The sequence below is a fragment of the Lepisosteus oculatus genome, chromosome 9 (assembly GCF_040954835.1).
Source record: "Lepisosteus oculatus isolate fLepOcu1 chromosome 9, fLepOcu1.hap2, whole genome shotgun sequence".
NCBI lineage: Eukaryota > Metazoa > Chordata > Actinopteri > Semionotiformes > Lepisosteidae > Lepisosteus > Lepisosteus oculatus.
In genome coordinates this window covers 46,993,773-47,007,513 of record NC_090704.1, presented here as the reverse complement: position 1 = coordinate 47,007,513, position 13,741 = coordinate 46,993,773, and the positions used below count along the sequence as shown (strand labels likewise).

The following is a 13,741-nucleotide window of genomic DNA, read 5'->3' as shown; positions in this document are numbered from 1 at the left end:
ACATAGGCATCAAGGGACATGTGAAGATTCCACCTGTCTGTCGAGCCACGTATTTTTAAAGACTTGAATTTGCAACTTTCCGAACCACTGTTGCTTTTTTTTATTCAAAGCACATTCGCCAAAGTGAAAAGGAACCAGGACTTCAGGACGTTTTTTTTAAAGGGGCATTATGTACAAAGTTTACACAGTTCATAACACATCCGAGAAACAAGTCTACCATCTCACACATGCAGACTGCGGCAATATTCGTAACCAAACAATGTGTAAAACGTTTAACAATGTCAGAATAACAATGAACAATACAGAGCTTTAATCCAGTAAATTTCCTTGGTCTCTCAAGTGTGGTAACAGTGTAACACACCAGATGATACAATTTCACACCAACTCTGTACTTCTTTAATATACTCTGTTGTGTGAGGGTATAACTAAATAAAGCTCACAAAACTCATTGTATCCTGTTCTATGCTCTGTGAAGGCAGACCTTAATCTATTGTCAAGTGGTTAACTCTGCTACATTTACTACAATAGTGGAATCACCAGTTTCGTGCCTGCTGCTTCTGAGACATGACACAAACAATGTAAACCGTGCTAACATTCCCAAAGATGCTCAGAACTTCAAAGAGGCAGGTACTTCAATGTACATTATAAACCCCTCTCCCCCCCTACAGGTAATGGAACAATAGAAAGGCAACAGCTCCTTAATACGTTAAGAATTAACAATAAAAAATATACACAAATATGTAGTGCAGTCAATGGAATTGAAACCCTCAAGGTTTTAAAAAAAACAACTGAGTAGTTTAAATCACCAGAAAGAAATAAGGATGAATGCAAAACACAGCAAATTGCTTAGAAGTGAAATCTTAAACAACAAGTGGCGAGCTCTACACTACTCTTTTGTTAGCTTCGTGACGTCATCCTTTAATTTTAGCGTTCATTTGATGGCCGAATCCCATGGCCCGGGTATTATGGAAAGTGTTTAATGCAAAGTACAGAGAAGTCCGATCAACACACAAAAATGTAACAAAAACTATAATTTCACCAAACCGGGCTTTAACTGTACTTCTTCCCAATTTTCACTTGATTATAATAATATCCTTTCAGTTACATATCGCTCCTCTGGAAACCCCGGTGAAAGCCCTCTACAGGTAATGGGGACTTCCCTCCGCCGCGTAAATGAAAATAACTTTTTTTACATTGTTACGGATTGCAGTTTACGTGCACATCAAAAAGTTTCTATGAGGCCTTTGCCAAGAAAAACACGGTCTCTCTCCTATAGTTGAAAAGCTATTTTGGTCCCAACGGGCTCCCGTAGTCCGTAAAACAATGTACCTAAATGTAGCGGTGTGTTAATTAAACGTGTTCAAATTGCCGAACCAGCTCCGCTCGTGTCCAGTGCCCGTGTGAGGAGCTGACCTGTGGGCGTGGCGCGACTGCAGCTCTGTGCTCTGCATGAAGGGGGCGCAGGCGAGCCCGCCAGCCCTGCAGCACCCTGTCCGCTCAGTGGCCTCGGCGTCCGGCCGCCGTGTTTGCGCCTTGGGGGTTATTGTGCACGATTGAGCGGCTCGGAGACGAGCAGCGCCTGAGGCAGACCTGCCTGTGCGGATCCGCTGGACACCGGGAGCTGTGAACTGTCGATCATAGGTGCTGATTGCGTGTTCACGCAACAGGTACCGAAGAGTTTACAGCGCTTTAAACTTAGAGAATGACTTCATAGCTAAATCGCAAAGTTACCCTGTTTGCTGTGTTCCAAACAATTGCTTTACTTACTATGTTATACCTATTTTTTTAAATCCTTCGCCGGGTTATTTTTGCAGTGCACGGGGAACAGGAAGTAACTCAGTAACTCAGAAACAGAAGTAGAGAGTTTGTCTTAGAACGGAAGAGACACTGTAGTGAAGACATTGTAGCGAGCGTGTAGTTCAGTCGCATCATTTCTTAGGCGTAATACATTAAAAACGGCTTGTTGCTGTTTTATAGCAACATAACGAGGTTTGTTAACTATCGGCTCCGGCTCGCATCTTCTCGAGTTAAAACTAGGACCTTTCCGAGACCCGCAGAGCCCACGGGGCGCACACTCAGGCCGGTGTGGTATCGGACTCGGGGTTCAGCACCCTGGAGACCCGTGTCCCCCCCGGCAGCAGGGGCAACAGCGCTGCGCGGCTCTGTGGTCCCGCATGTTTTACTGTCCAGTTGGCAACCGAGGTTCTGGGACTTCCTGCCTGAGTCATTGGCCCAGTCCAGTAACTGAGGCCAGAGAGGCCCTGGAACGGCTTCACTGGAGGGGTCAGTTCAGTTCATTATCACATGCACAAGTGCAATTAAATGCTGCTTATTTGCATGCTTGCACCAGTACACAGACATTAAAGGAATCACCAAAAACATATAAACACAGAACAGCAGCAGCAGCAACAACAACAGGTTAAATAACATACAACTTAAAACACATGAGTGTGAGTCAGCGGAAGGTGTAGAGTTCAGTCATCTGACAGCTTGTGGGAAGAAACTCTGAGTCTGCAGGTTCGTGCCTTCATGCTCCTATAACGCTGACCTGAGGGCAGGGGGAGAACAGTGAGGAACCAGGATGACGGCAGTCCTGAGCGATGCTCCCTGCCTTCCTGAGACGGGGAGATGTAAGAACTGAGTGGGTCCCTCAGTGAGGAGCTGCCTGGCTGACTGACCCACTTGGTCGTTGCTGAGCTGCTCAGTTGGATGTCTCACCTGTTGCTCTGTCTCCCCACTCAGCTGGACTCTTTCGGGGACACCGGCTCTGTGCTGCAGCTCCAGCCCGTCCAGGGGTCTCTCCTGGGGGCCATGCCTGTGTGCGAGCGGTGGGGTCGGGGACCCCCGGAGGAAGGGGGTCCCCGTGTGCCCGGCCGTTCTGCCGTGTCCCCCCTGAGGTTGGGGGCCGCGGGCCTGGCGGTGCTGGCGTGTGCTGCGCTCCTGTACCAGGGGTCCTTACAGGGACACACACCGACCACGCGTGGGCTGGCCACGCTGCTGCCTGCGCAGGGCCCGGGCTCGAGGGGCGCCACCAGGACCAGCTTGCCCCGGGACGGGGGTGTGGACACGAGCCTGCAGTGCGGGGCGCCCCCAGACGGCCGGTTCGACTGCGCCCCAGATCGGGCGCTCGGCCGGCGGGAGTGCGAGGCGCGGGGTTGCTGCTACGCCCCCCTGGCGCAGAGCCGCTCGGCGGGGCCACCCTGGTGCTTCTTCCCTCCCTCCTACCCCGGATACAAGATGGGGCCCCTGACCCCTACAGAGAGGGGCCAGACTGCCACGCTGAGCCGCGCCGCCCCCTCATTCCTGCCCCGAGACATCAGCACCCTGAGGCTGGAGGTCGTGCTGGAGTCCCCGGGCTGCCTGCACCTGACGGTGAGTGGCCTCTGTGGGCAGCCTGCGTCTCTTGCTCAGCACCTGCGCTGTGTGCTTGTGGTTCATCTGAAACTTCACTGTAGTGCAGACTGACTGCTCTTCCAGCCAGTCAGCTCCCAGCGAGGGGGGGGCTGTAGTGAGCAGGAGGGGCGTGTCTGGGGGCTGTAGTGAGCTGGGGGGTGGGTGTGTGTCTGGGGGGCTGTAGTGAGCGGGAGGGGCGTGTCTGGGGGCTGTAGTGAGCCAAAGGGGCGTGTCTGGGGGCTGTAGTGAGCCGGAGGGGCGTGTCTAGGGGGGGCTGTAGTGAGCCGAAGGGGCGTGTCTTGGGGGGGGCTGTAGTGAGCGGGAGGGGCGTGTCTGGGGGGGGGGGGGCTGTAGTGAGTGGGAGGGGCGTGTCTGGGGGGGGGGGGCTGTAGTGAGTGGGAGGGGCGTGTCTGGGGGCTGTAGTGAGCGGGAGGGGCGTGTCTGGGGGGGGGGCTGTAGTGAGTGGGAGGGGCGTGTCTAGGGGGGCTGTAGTGAGCGGGAGGGACGTGTCTGGGGGCTGTAGTGAGCGGGAGGGGCGTGTCTAGGGGGGCTGTAGTGAGCGGGAGGGGCGTGTCTGGGGGCTGTGGTGAGCGGGAGGGAAAGTAGACTCTCGGTGTCTTGGGGCCATGCGTCCCCTGTCGTGCCGACTCTGTGTCTGCGTGAGCTCTGACCCCCCGTGTGCGTTTCCAGCTGAAAGACCCCACAGCTCCGCGCTACGAGGTGCCGCTGCCCGTGCCTCGGAGGGGCCCGCGGCCGCCCTCTCCCCTCTACTCTGTGGACTTCGTCCCCGAGCCCTTCGGCCTGGTGGTGCGGCGGAGCTCCAGCGGCCGTGTGCTGTGAGTCTGTCGGGGGTCCGGGCACATGGAGGAGGGTCAGTGGGTCTTTGATCTGATGGAAGCCATTGGCAGTGTGGCTGCAACTTGTTCCAAACCCCTACGACTCTTTATCTAAAGAAGTGCCTCCTGTTATCAGCTTTAAATGGGCTTCCCTGACATGTCAGTTTTCATGTGGTTCGTGCTTCACTGTGAATTATGAAGAACCCTCCTGGGTTCAGTTTGTAAGTTTCATTCAGGATTCTACATACGTGCAGCAGATCTGCCGATAGTCGTCTCTGTTCAAGACTGGAAGGGTTCAGTTCCTTCAGCCTGTCAGTGTAGCACATTGCCTTGAACCTGGGCATGTATCTGTACTCTTCCCTGAACTGAGAGCAATGATATTATTAATGATCATGCTTATTATTCATGCATTGTACAGTTTTTAATTTTGATAAACTTTAAACTCTGACATTTTGTTTGCTTATTTTATTACTTCTTCACATTCCAATCTAGTTTTTATCATTTATGTTTTCCTACCTGCATGTAACACTCAGATAACTGGTGGATTTATCTGCATTAGAAGTTTTCGGCCAGGTGTTTGCCCCCATTTTTAATTTCTAGATCTTCTTGAGTTTCCTGTGTAGCTTCTGCACTGTTTGCATGACCTCCTATTGATACATGTAAGAGAAGGGAGACTTACAGGTCTCTGATTACTAACTTGATTCAGCTTTCTAGTCTTTTAATGAATGGGCACCTCATGAATACATTACCAGCCCATGGGTGTGATCGCTGTCTTTTTTTTGTGTCTAATGGAAACTATATGAATCACATCTCATGTGTCCTTAAGTACAATGGGTAGAATATCATCAAGCCCAGGAGATGTTTCTCTTCGGTGATTCTTGTGTTTAATACAGATTTTTCCATCCTCATCCTGAGGCATGTTTATTTCCTGCTTGTAAACAGCTCCATGGATAACACGTATCCCTTTCATCTTCTAAACACTGTGCTCTTCTTTTTCAGGTTTTAATACTGGCAGACAGTTGTACGATTCATTTCCAAGTTCCTCTGCCATGTTGTTCTCAGTCATGTTGTCAAGCCTGTGCAGACCGTGTGCTCCCTACTCCAGCTGACACTGTCCATCTCTCTCAGGCTGAACACCACGGTGGCCCCCCTGCTGTTTGCTGACCAGTTCTTGCAGCTGTCCACCTCTCTGCCCTCCCGCCTGCTGTCTGGGCTGGGGGAGCATCTGACCCCCCTGACCCTTGACCTCAACTGGACGTCCGTGACCCTGTGGAACAGAGACATGGCGCCACATGTGGGTCTGACACTCCGCCGTGGACCCCCTGCCCCTCGAGCGCCCTGGCTGTGTCCCCTCCAGTCTCTCCTCCTCATCCTCTTCCTCTCCTGCCACAGGATCAGTCTTGTTCAGGCCGCATCACCTGCTTTGCCACGATTTCAGATCGAACAGGAAATGGGCACAGTGGACTGAAGCGCCTCTCTCTCCTCCCGCAGAGTGATGCCAACCTGTACGGCTCGCACCCCTTCTACCTGCTGCAGGAGGGCGACGGTCTCGCGCACGGGGTCTTCCTGCTCAACAGCAACGCCGTGGGTGAGCCCTGGGGGCGGGGAACTGGGTCTGTCCACATCCTCCAGGGTGGGGGTCATGCCCTCTGAGCCCGACGTCTCTTTTGTGTCTCTCTGTGTACCAGCCCCTGCGCTGACCTGTCTCTCTCTCTCTGTGTATGTAGTGCTGTCCAGCGGCCCTGCGCTGACCTGTCTCTCTGTGTGTGTGTAGAGCTGTCCAGCGGCCCTGCGCTGACCTGTCTCTCTCTCTCTCTCTGTGTGTGTGTGTAGAGCTGTCCAGTGGCCCTGCGCTGACCTGTCTCTCTCTCTCTCTGTGTGTGTGTGTGTAGTGCTGTCCAGCGGCCCTGCGCTGGCCTGTCTCTCTCTCTCTCTGTGTGTGTAGAACTGTCCAGCGGCCCTGCGCTGACCTGTCTCTCTGTGTGTGTGTGTAGAGCTGTCCAGCGGCCCTGCGCTGACCTGTCTCTCTCTCTCTCTGTGTGTGTGTGTGTAGAGCTGTCCAGCGGCCCTGCGCTGACCGTCTCTCTCTCTGTGTGTGTGGAGCTGTCCAGCGGCCCTGCGCTGACCTGTCTCTCTCTGTGTGTGTGGAGCTGTCCAGCGGCCCTGCGCTGACCTATCTCTCTCTGTGTGTGTAGAGCTGTCCAGCGGCCCTGCGCTGACCTGTCTCTCTGTGTGTGTGTGTAGAGCTGTCCAGCGGCCCTGCGCTGACCTGTCTCTCTCTCTGTGTGTGTGTGTGTGTGGAGCTGTCCAGCGGCCCTGCGCTGACCGTCTCTCTCTCTGTGCAGAGGTGCTGCTGCAGCCGGCCCCAGCACTGACCTGGAGGGCCCTGGGAGGGGTGATGGACCTGTACGTGTTTCTGGGCCCCGACCCGCAGAGCGTGGTGCGGCAGTACCAGGAGGTCATCGGTAGGAGACGGCTGCCCCCCTCCCTCCGAGACCTGTCCCGCCTCGCTCCCTCCTCTCTCTCACTGTCGCTCAGCCCGGCTCTGCGATCTCCCTCCCTCCCGCCGGTGTGTCTGCAGACACGCTGCCTGTTGGCAGAGGTCATACCCAGAACGAAAGCATTTTACTGAAGCAATCTCTCCTCCCTCCTTTCCCCTCTCCCAGGGTACCCTGCAATGCCCCCCTACTGGTCCCTGGGGTTCCACCTGTGCCGATGGGGGTACTCGACCACCAACGTCACGCGCAGGGTGGTGCAGCGCATGCACAGCGCCGGCTTCCCACTGGTACTGCCCCTCCCTGCCCCTTCTCTAGTAACACAGTATTCCTTACAGAAGCGCATGTTGGAATACTGCAGCTCTTGTCCTCGTTATTCCCTCTCGTCTTCTCCACTCCTGCTGTGGCTCACCTTGGCTCCATCTGTGCCAGGACGTGCAGTGGAATGACCTGGACTACGCTGACCAGAGGAGAGTCTTCACCTTTGACCCCCAGCGGTTTGGAGACCTGCCTGCAATGGTCAGGGAGTTCCACCAGGGGGGGTTGAAGTACGTGCTGATCCTGGTGAGTGAGAGAGAGAACAGCAATATCTCACACACACTGGGACACACACACAAACACAACATAAACTGGAATGCTACAGAACCCTAAACAGACAATACACACTAGCCGAATATTTGACCAAGATAAAAAACAGCAAAAAGAAACAGACCCTGACGAAGTACAGGCAGAGTGACCACAGCCTGGCCATAGAAACTGGGCAACACAGGCAGACCTGGCTGTCCAGAGAGGACAGGCTGTGCTCCCACTGCCAGCGGGGACAATTGGAGACAGAGGTGCACTTCCTACTGCACTGTGACAGATACTCTGGGATTAGAAAACGTTCTTCCCTAAATTCAGAAATCTAGTCCCAGAGTTCCCACACCTGCCAGAATCACAACGGGTCCCAATCCTACTGGGAGAGGGAGGAGGGAACTCAGTTGAACTGGCAGCCCAGTATGTGATCTCCTGTCACAGCCTGAGGAACAGTGAGTCTGTCTCCCAATAAAGCTCAATATGTTTACAGTATATGTAAATATTTTATGATATGTCTCTGCTGTAAATGTCTGTAATATGTCTGTAGATTTTATTTCACTTTTATTTTATGTTTTGTTCCATGTTAATTTCATCATTTTTATTTGCTTTGGCAACACTGATTGTACCCATCGGTCATGCTAATAAAGCACCTTGAATTGAATTGAATTGAGTGAGACAAGCTTGCAGCGGTGAATGAGTGGAGGCACGGGAGGAGTCGAGGGCGTCACCTGTCTGATTCCCAGTGGACACCTGCCGGTCATCATGAGGCTTAAAATGAGCAGATGCTAGATGTGTCAAACTACTGGGAAAATGCGCTACTTTCTACCAAGGAAGAAAGTAGTAGGTTGATTTAAATTATATAGAGTTCAGCAGAAATGGCAGTCAGAGTCTTTGGCCATTGGGATCCAGATGCCTGTGGTGTGGGTCTCGGGGATGTTGTCGCAGGTATGGGGCTCAAGGTGAGATCTGCCTCTCCAGGTTACCCATGGCCTGAATTGCCCCTTTCTGCCACCAAAGGGCAGCAGTGTGCTGGTCAGAGCCCTGTACGTGAGATAGCTCTTCTCACTCCCTCTCCCTCAGGATCCCGGGATCAGCAGTGCGGGCCCTCCCGGCTCCTACCGGCCCTTTGATGATGGGCTCCAGAGGGGCGTGTTCGTCAGGAACGCCACGGGACAGCCACTCATCGGGAAGGCAAGTAAATCGTCTCTTCCCTCTCCAGCTCCTCTCCTCTCCCACCCAATCTCTCATCTCTCTAATCCCTGCAGTCTTTCCTCCCTCAACCCCTTGTAGGGGCCGTGCGTGATGATGCCGTGACCCCTGTCCTGGTGTGGGGGCCGTGCCTGACCACGCGGTGACCCCTGTCCTGGTGTGGGGGCCGTGCCTGACCACGCCGTGACCCCTGTCTCTGTCCGTGCAGGTGTGGCCTGGCCCCACTGCCTTTCCTGACTTCACGAACCCCGAGACGCAGCGCTGGTGGCTCGACAACATCCAGGATTTCCATGCCAAAGTACCCTTTGATGGGCTGTGGATTGTAAGAGCACCCCCTTCCTGTGATCCCCTGCGTGTACACCAGCGGTTACCCTCTTCAGATCAGGATCACAGTTGGCCCTGATTCTAGAGTGGTCCCACCTGCTTCTCCAGGCAGCAGGCGCTGAGACTGGCTGCACTGGTTGCTGTGTGTTGCATCTCAGGCCTCCAGTGTTTGTAGATTCAGTACATGTATAAAGAGCTGCGTTGACGTGTACGATAAGAAGACACTGTGGGTCTCTGGGACAGAGCTGTCCATGCTCTGCCAATCCTGTGAACACTCCCGTCTGCTCCTGGCAGGACATGAACGAGCCGTCCAGCTTCGTCCAGGGGTCCCTGCAAGGGTGTCCAGACAATGACCTCGAGAACCCCCCCTACACCCCAGGTCAGTGTCGCAAGGGGCAGCTTCAAAGGTCCAAACCCAGCAGGACATGGCGCTAAAGTTCAGCTGGACATAGTCCCTTGACGCTGAGGTTTTGTTTCAAATTCGCACTTGTACTAGTGCAGCGACTCCTTCTTCAGAAGGAGACACGAGGCAGTTCATACATGTAGGGTGTGCTTTAGTGTTGAGTTCTGCAAAACGCATGGCATCTGCACTCAACAACCTGGAAGACTTTTCATTATAAACTTATTTTAAAAGTACTCCGAACTGCACTGTGACCTTTTGCTTCCCTGCAGCACCCACCTTCGCTGGGGTTGGTCTGGGGTGCAGAGGCAGGGCTTTGAAAGATGCAGCAGAGCCTGGTGCTCGGGGGTAGAGGATAGTGCTGTGCAATAGGCGTCTGATTGCCAGCTCTGTCCTCTGCGATTCCCCAGGCCTTGCAGTGTTCATGTGTTTCACACAGAGCCTTGCTGACCTGGGAGCCCCGTCTCTCTGTGTTTCTCTCTCTCACTGCCTGCAGGAGTGATCGGGGGAAGCCTGAGTGCGGGAACCCTGTGCATGTCCAGCCAGCAGCACCTGTCCTCACACTACAACCTGCACAACTTGTACGGTCTCACTGAGGCCAACGCCACACACAGGTGAGCCACGCCCTCTTCCAGAGCCACACCCTCTTCCAGGGTCACTCCTTGCGTGGCCACACCCCTCCTGGTCACACCCCATACATGGGCCACACCCCCTTCGTGGGCCAGCCAGCATGTCGGGATGCCAGGATTAATGTGTTTGTAATAGATCCTGATCTGGATCTAGGAGACCTTCATAACACAGAACCGTTAATCCTGGGAATGGGTTGGCTTGGACTGGCAGTGGAGGCTGATAAAAACCAGAATCTTTCCATGACCACAACATGGGAAAACAGACGAGCTCTGGTGGACCAAGTGGCCACAGTAACTGCTGTTCCTGACGCCCGACTCTTCCTCTTCACCCCTGACCCCTGACCCCTGACCCCCGTCCCGCAGTGCTCTGGAGAGAGTGCGGGGCACACGACCCTTCGTGCTGTCGCGCTCCTCGTTCCCGGGCCTGGGGCGGTTCGCGGGACACTGGACGGGAGACGTGCGGAGCGACTGGGAGCAGCTGCGACTCTCGGTGCCTGGTGAGCAGGGAGTCGGGGGCGCAGTCCGGGAGAGGCCCCGAGGGACCCCGCCAACCCTGACCGCTCTGGCGCCTCCTTGCTCTCCACAGCCATCCTGCTGTTCGGCCTGTATGGGGTGCCCCTGGTCGGTGCGGACGTGTGTGGATTCGGGGGCGACGCCACAGAGGAGCTGTGCGTGCGCTGGACCCAGCTGGGCGCCTTCTACCCCTTCATGAGGAACCACAACGACAGGCCCAACGCGGTGAGGGGGTGCACTGTGCCCACTCTTTATTGTCAGTGAACTAGAGAGTAGAGCTTTTGTGTGTGTGTGCGCATGCTGAGCCAGCAATGAGGGTAATGTTGTGTGTGTGTGTCTCTGCAGCCCCAGGAGCCCTATGTGTTTGGCAAGAAGGCCCAGACGGCCATGCGCAGTGCCCTGATGCTGCGCTACTCTGTGCTGCCCCTGCTGTACACGCTGTTCCACCGCGCCCACGTTGCCGCGGAGACGGTGGCCAGACCCCTGTTCCTGGAGTAAGATCTGAGCTCCCTCCGAGCCCCTCGCTGTCCTGCTCCATCCTGCCCCCACCTCATGAGAACATCAGAAAGGTTCCAAACAAGGAGCAGAAAGAAGATCCTCTACTTTAATTCCAATGACTCTTTTCGTGGTCTATAACAGGGAAGGGCAATCCTGGTCCTGCAGGCTCAGTGCGTCTTCACGGTGTCCAGTCCTCATCCTTTAGGGTTGGTCAGTGTGTCAGCAGGTGTCCAGTCCTGGTCCTAGAGACCTGCAAACAGACTGGTCCTCCAGAACGAGGACCGGACCCCCTGCGGACACACTGACCCTGCAGGACCAGGACTGGACCCCCTGCAGACACACTGACCCTGCGGGACCAGGACTGGACACCCTGGGCTAAAAGTACTGGGACTTTTGTTTTGCCACCCTCTGTATGAACCAGAATTCCCAGGAATGTGCCATGATGGCTGTCCCGTCTCGGGCAGGTTTCCGTCTGATCCGAACTGCCAGGCTGTGGACCGCCAGTTCCTGTGGGGGGCGTCTCTGCTGGTGAGCCCGGTCCTGGAGGAGGGAGCTGAGGAGCTGTCAGCCTATCTCCCGCCGGGCACCTGGTACAGCCTTCATGATGTGAGCATCGTACCTCTCCTCCATCTCGGATCTCAGATCTCTCCCTTGTCCTCATTTCTTCTTCCTCCCCGTCTACATTCTCCCGTTGCTGGGCCTGTTAACTCTGTTTCTCACTCTGCTCTTCTGCTTACCTGCAGGGCCAGCCTTTCTCCAGCAGGGGGCAGTATCTCCTCCTCCCAGCTGCTCTGGATACAATAAATGTGCACCTGAGAGAGGGGCACATCATTGTTCAGCAGGTAGGTGCTGTGTGTGTGTGTGTGTGTGTGTGTGTGTACACACATAATTGTTCAGCAGGTAGGTGCTGTGTGCGTGGAGGCTTTTCCACATGGAGCTGGTGGTGAGGTGTCTCTTGTCCTTGCTGATCGGATCATCCGTGTGTGCACTTCAGGAGCCGGCGCTGACAACCACTCAGTCCCGCAGTAAGCCCTTCCACCTGACGGTGGCGCTGTCCGGCGGTGGTTGGGCGAGGGGGGAGCTGTTTTGGGATGATGGGGACAGCCTGGACACCTTCGAGACGGGAGACTACTCCCATATCCTGTTCCTGGCAGGGGAGGTAAGTGAGGGTGGCTGTCCCAGAGCTGATTTCTGCAACGGCGCCTTTGTTATTGTTAAGAGTTTTATTTACTGTAGTTACTGCTGTGGACATCTTTGTTATTGTCCCTGTGATTTTTAAAATAAAATTATAAGTGTATGTAGATCCTTTAGATGCTTCTAGGTAGCTTCTAGTTGTGTAGTGGGGCCACTACAGAAATGCTCAGTGGTCAGCGCAGCCTCTTTGGGGAGATGGCAGTGGTCAGCGCAGTGTCAGACAGGAACAGACCAGCACTGGCTGCAGGAGGGTAGAGAGCCGCTCCAGGATTCGTCTTCACACTGTCGGTGTCCTGCAGGGTCAGCTGGTCAGCGAGCCCCTGCGGGTGAACGGGGCTCTGGATGGGCTGGTGCTGAGTGCAGTGCGGGTGTTTGGGGTGCCGGCACCCCCTCGGGAGGTCTGGGCAGACGGAGAGAGGGTGCCTGACTTCTCCTACCGCTCCGACACCAGGGTGAGTCGGCCGTGCCGCTGTGTCTGTGGGAGCCTTTGTCCAGCAGGGGGCAGTATCTCCTCCTCCGCGCGGGGCGGCAGTAACACCCCCCTGTCCGGTCCGCCTGCAGGTGCTCACGGTGCCCGGCTTGGCGCTGCCCATGTCCCAGGTCTTCACCGTCCAGTGGACACTGTGACCGGAGCCCTGAGGATTCTGGGAAGTAGGGCGGGGCTCAGTGTAAGGAGTCACCACACACCACACTCCGCTTCCTCCTCGCAGACCCTCCCTCCAGCCTGCGCCACCCGCACCGCAGACACCAGGCCTGGGCTGGAAAGACTCGGACGGCCGATTTCTGGAGTTCCGATTTCCTTTCATTGCACTGTTGATGTTTTTTTGTATTTTAGAATTGGAAATTTGAATTGTCTGTTTTGATCACTGAATTAAAAAGGGCTACTTTATGGTGCTGTGCAGCCTTGTTCCACCTGCAGAAGAGAATCCCCGGTATTCAGTCGTTCAGTCCGCTGGCCTGCTGGTTTTTGCACACTGGGGCACTGATCTCCATTGGGCGGTTAAGCTGGAACGTAACCCCAACCCACTGCAACAGAGCAAGAAAGTGGACAGAACCCTTCGGACCCCATGACACCCATTTCAGAATTTTCACTGATTATCGTAAACATTTTGTGAAAATTGGTTCTCTTGAATTGGGCTTTATTTTGCAACATGAGAAGGAAAGTGTCGGGTCGCTCTCTGCAGCTCATCGCCTCTCGGAGAGGCACAGCGCCCTGTATGGAGACGTTCCCGCAGGTCTCGGTCCGGACTTCTCCCTACCCTTTGTTTCCATCTGTGACCCCAAGGATTCTGGGTCGAAGATGAGTGCTGCAGACTTCTGGGAGTTTCTCAGCAGACTGAATCGCAGGAGTGCCCCAGTCTGAATTCCCGTCCCTCCACTGCTACTTTCTGACTGCCAGAGTCCCCTGCGAGGACAGCGCTGGTGCTGGACAGGGACGAAAGGCTGGAAGCGTCTGACCATCGAGCTCTGGGCTGACAATAAGCCGCATCGTGTGCCTGACCCCACCACCCTGTGTGCAGCTCTGACTCCCCCCCTGCTGATTTGGCCCCTCCCCTTGCGGTTATGACTCCTCCCCCTGCGTAACTCTGCCCCTCCCCTGCAGCTCTGACCCCTCCCTCTGTGTAGCTCGTCCAGCCTGTTGTCCCTATTGCGTCACCTGAACCCTACCTGCCT

General features: G+C 55.0%; 1 protein-coding gene across 1 annotated transcript; it reads left to right on the top strand.

Annotated features, from left to right (window-relative positions):
* The first annotated feature begins 1,313 nt into the window (after nt 1-1,313).
* On the top strand, nt 1,314-12,730 carry gaa (alpha glucosidase). The gene is made up of 20 exons (XM_015356780.2): nt 1,314-1,667; nt 2,743-3,372; nt 4,084-4,229; nt 5,358-5,523; nt 5,721-5,817; nt 6,575-6,694; nt 6,896-7,014; nt 7,157-7,288; nt 8,381-8,491; nt 8,718-8,831; nt 9,128-9,212; nt 9,730-9,847; nt 10,226-10,359; nt 10,449-10,600; nt 10,721-10,869; nt 11,338-11,479; nt 11,617-11,715; nt 11,868-12,032; nt 12,367-12,519; nt 12,629-12,730. Exons 2-20 carry the CDS (start codon nt 2,812-2,814, stop codon nt 12,692-12,694), a joined length of 2,829 nt encoding a protein of 942 aa, XP_015212266.2. The 5' UTR covers nt 1,314-1,667; nt 2,743-2,811; the 3' UTR covers nt 12,695-12,730.
* The last annotated feature ends 1,011 nt before the right edge of the window (nt 12,731-13,741 follow it).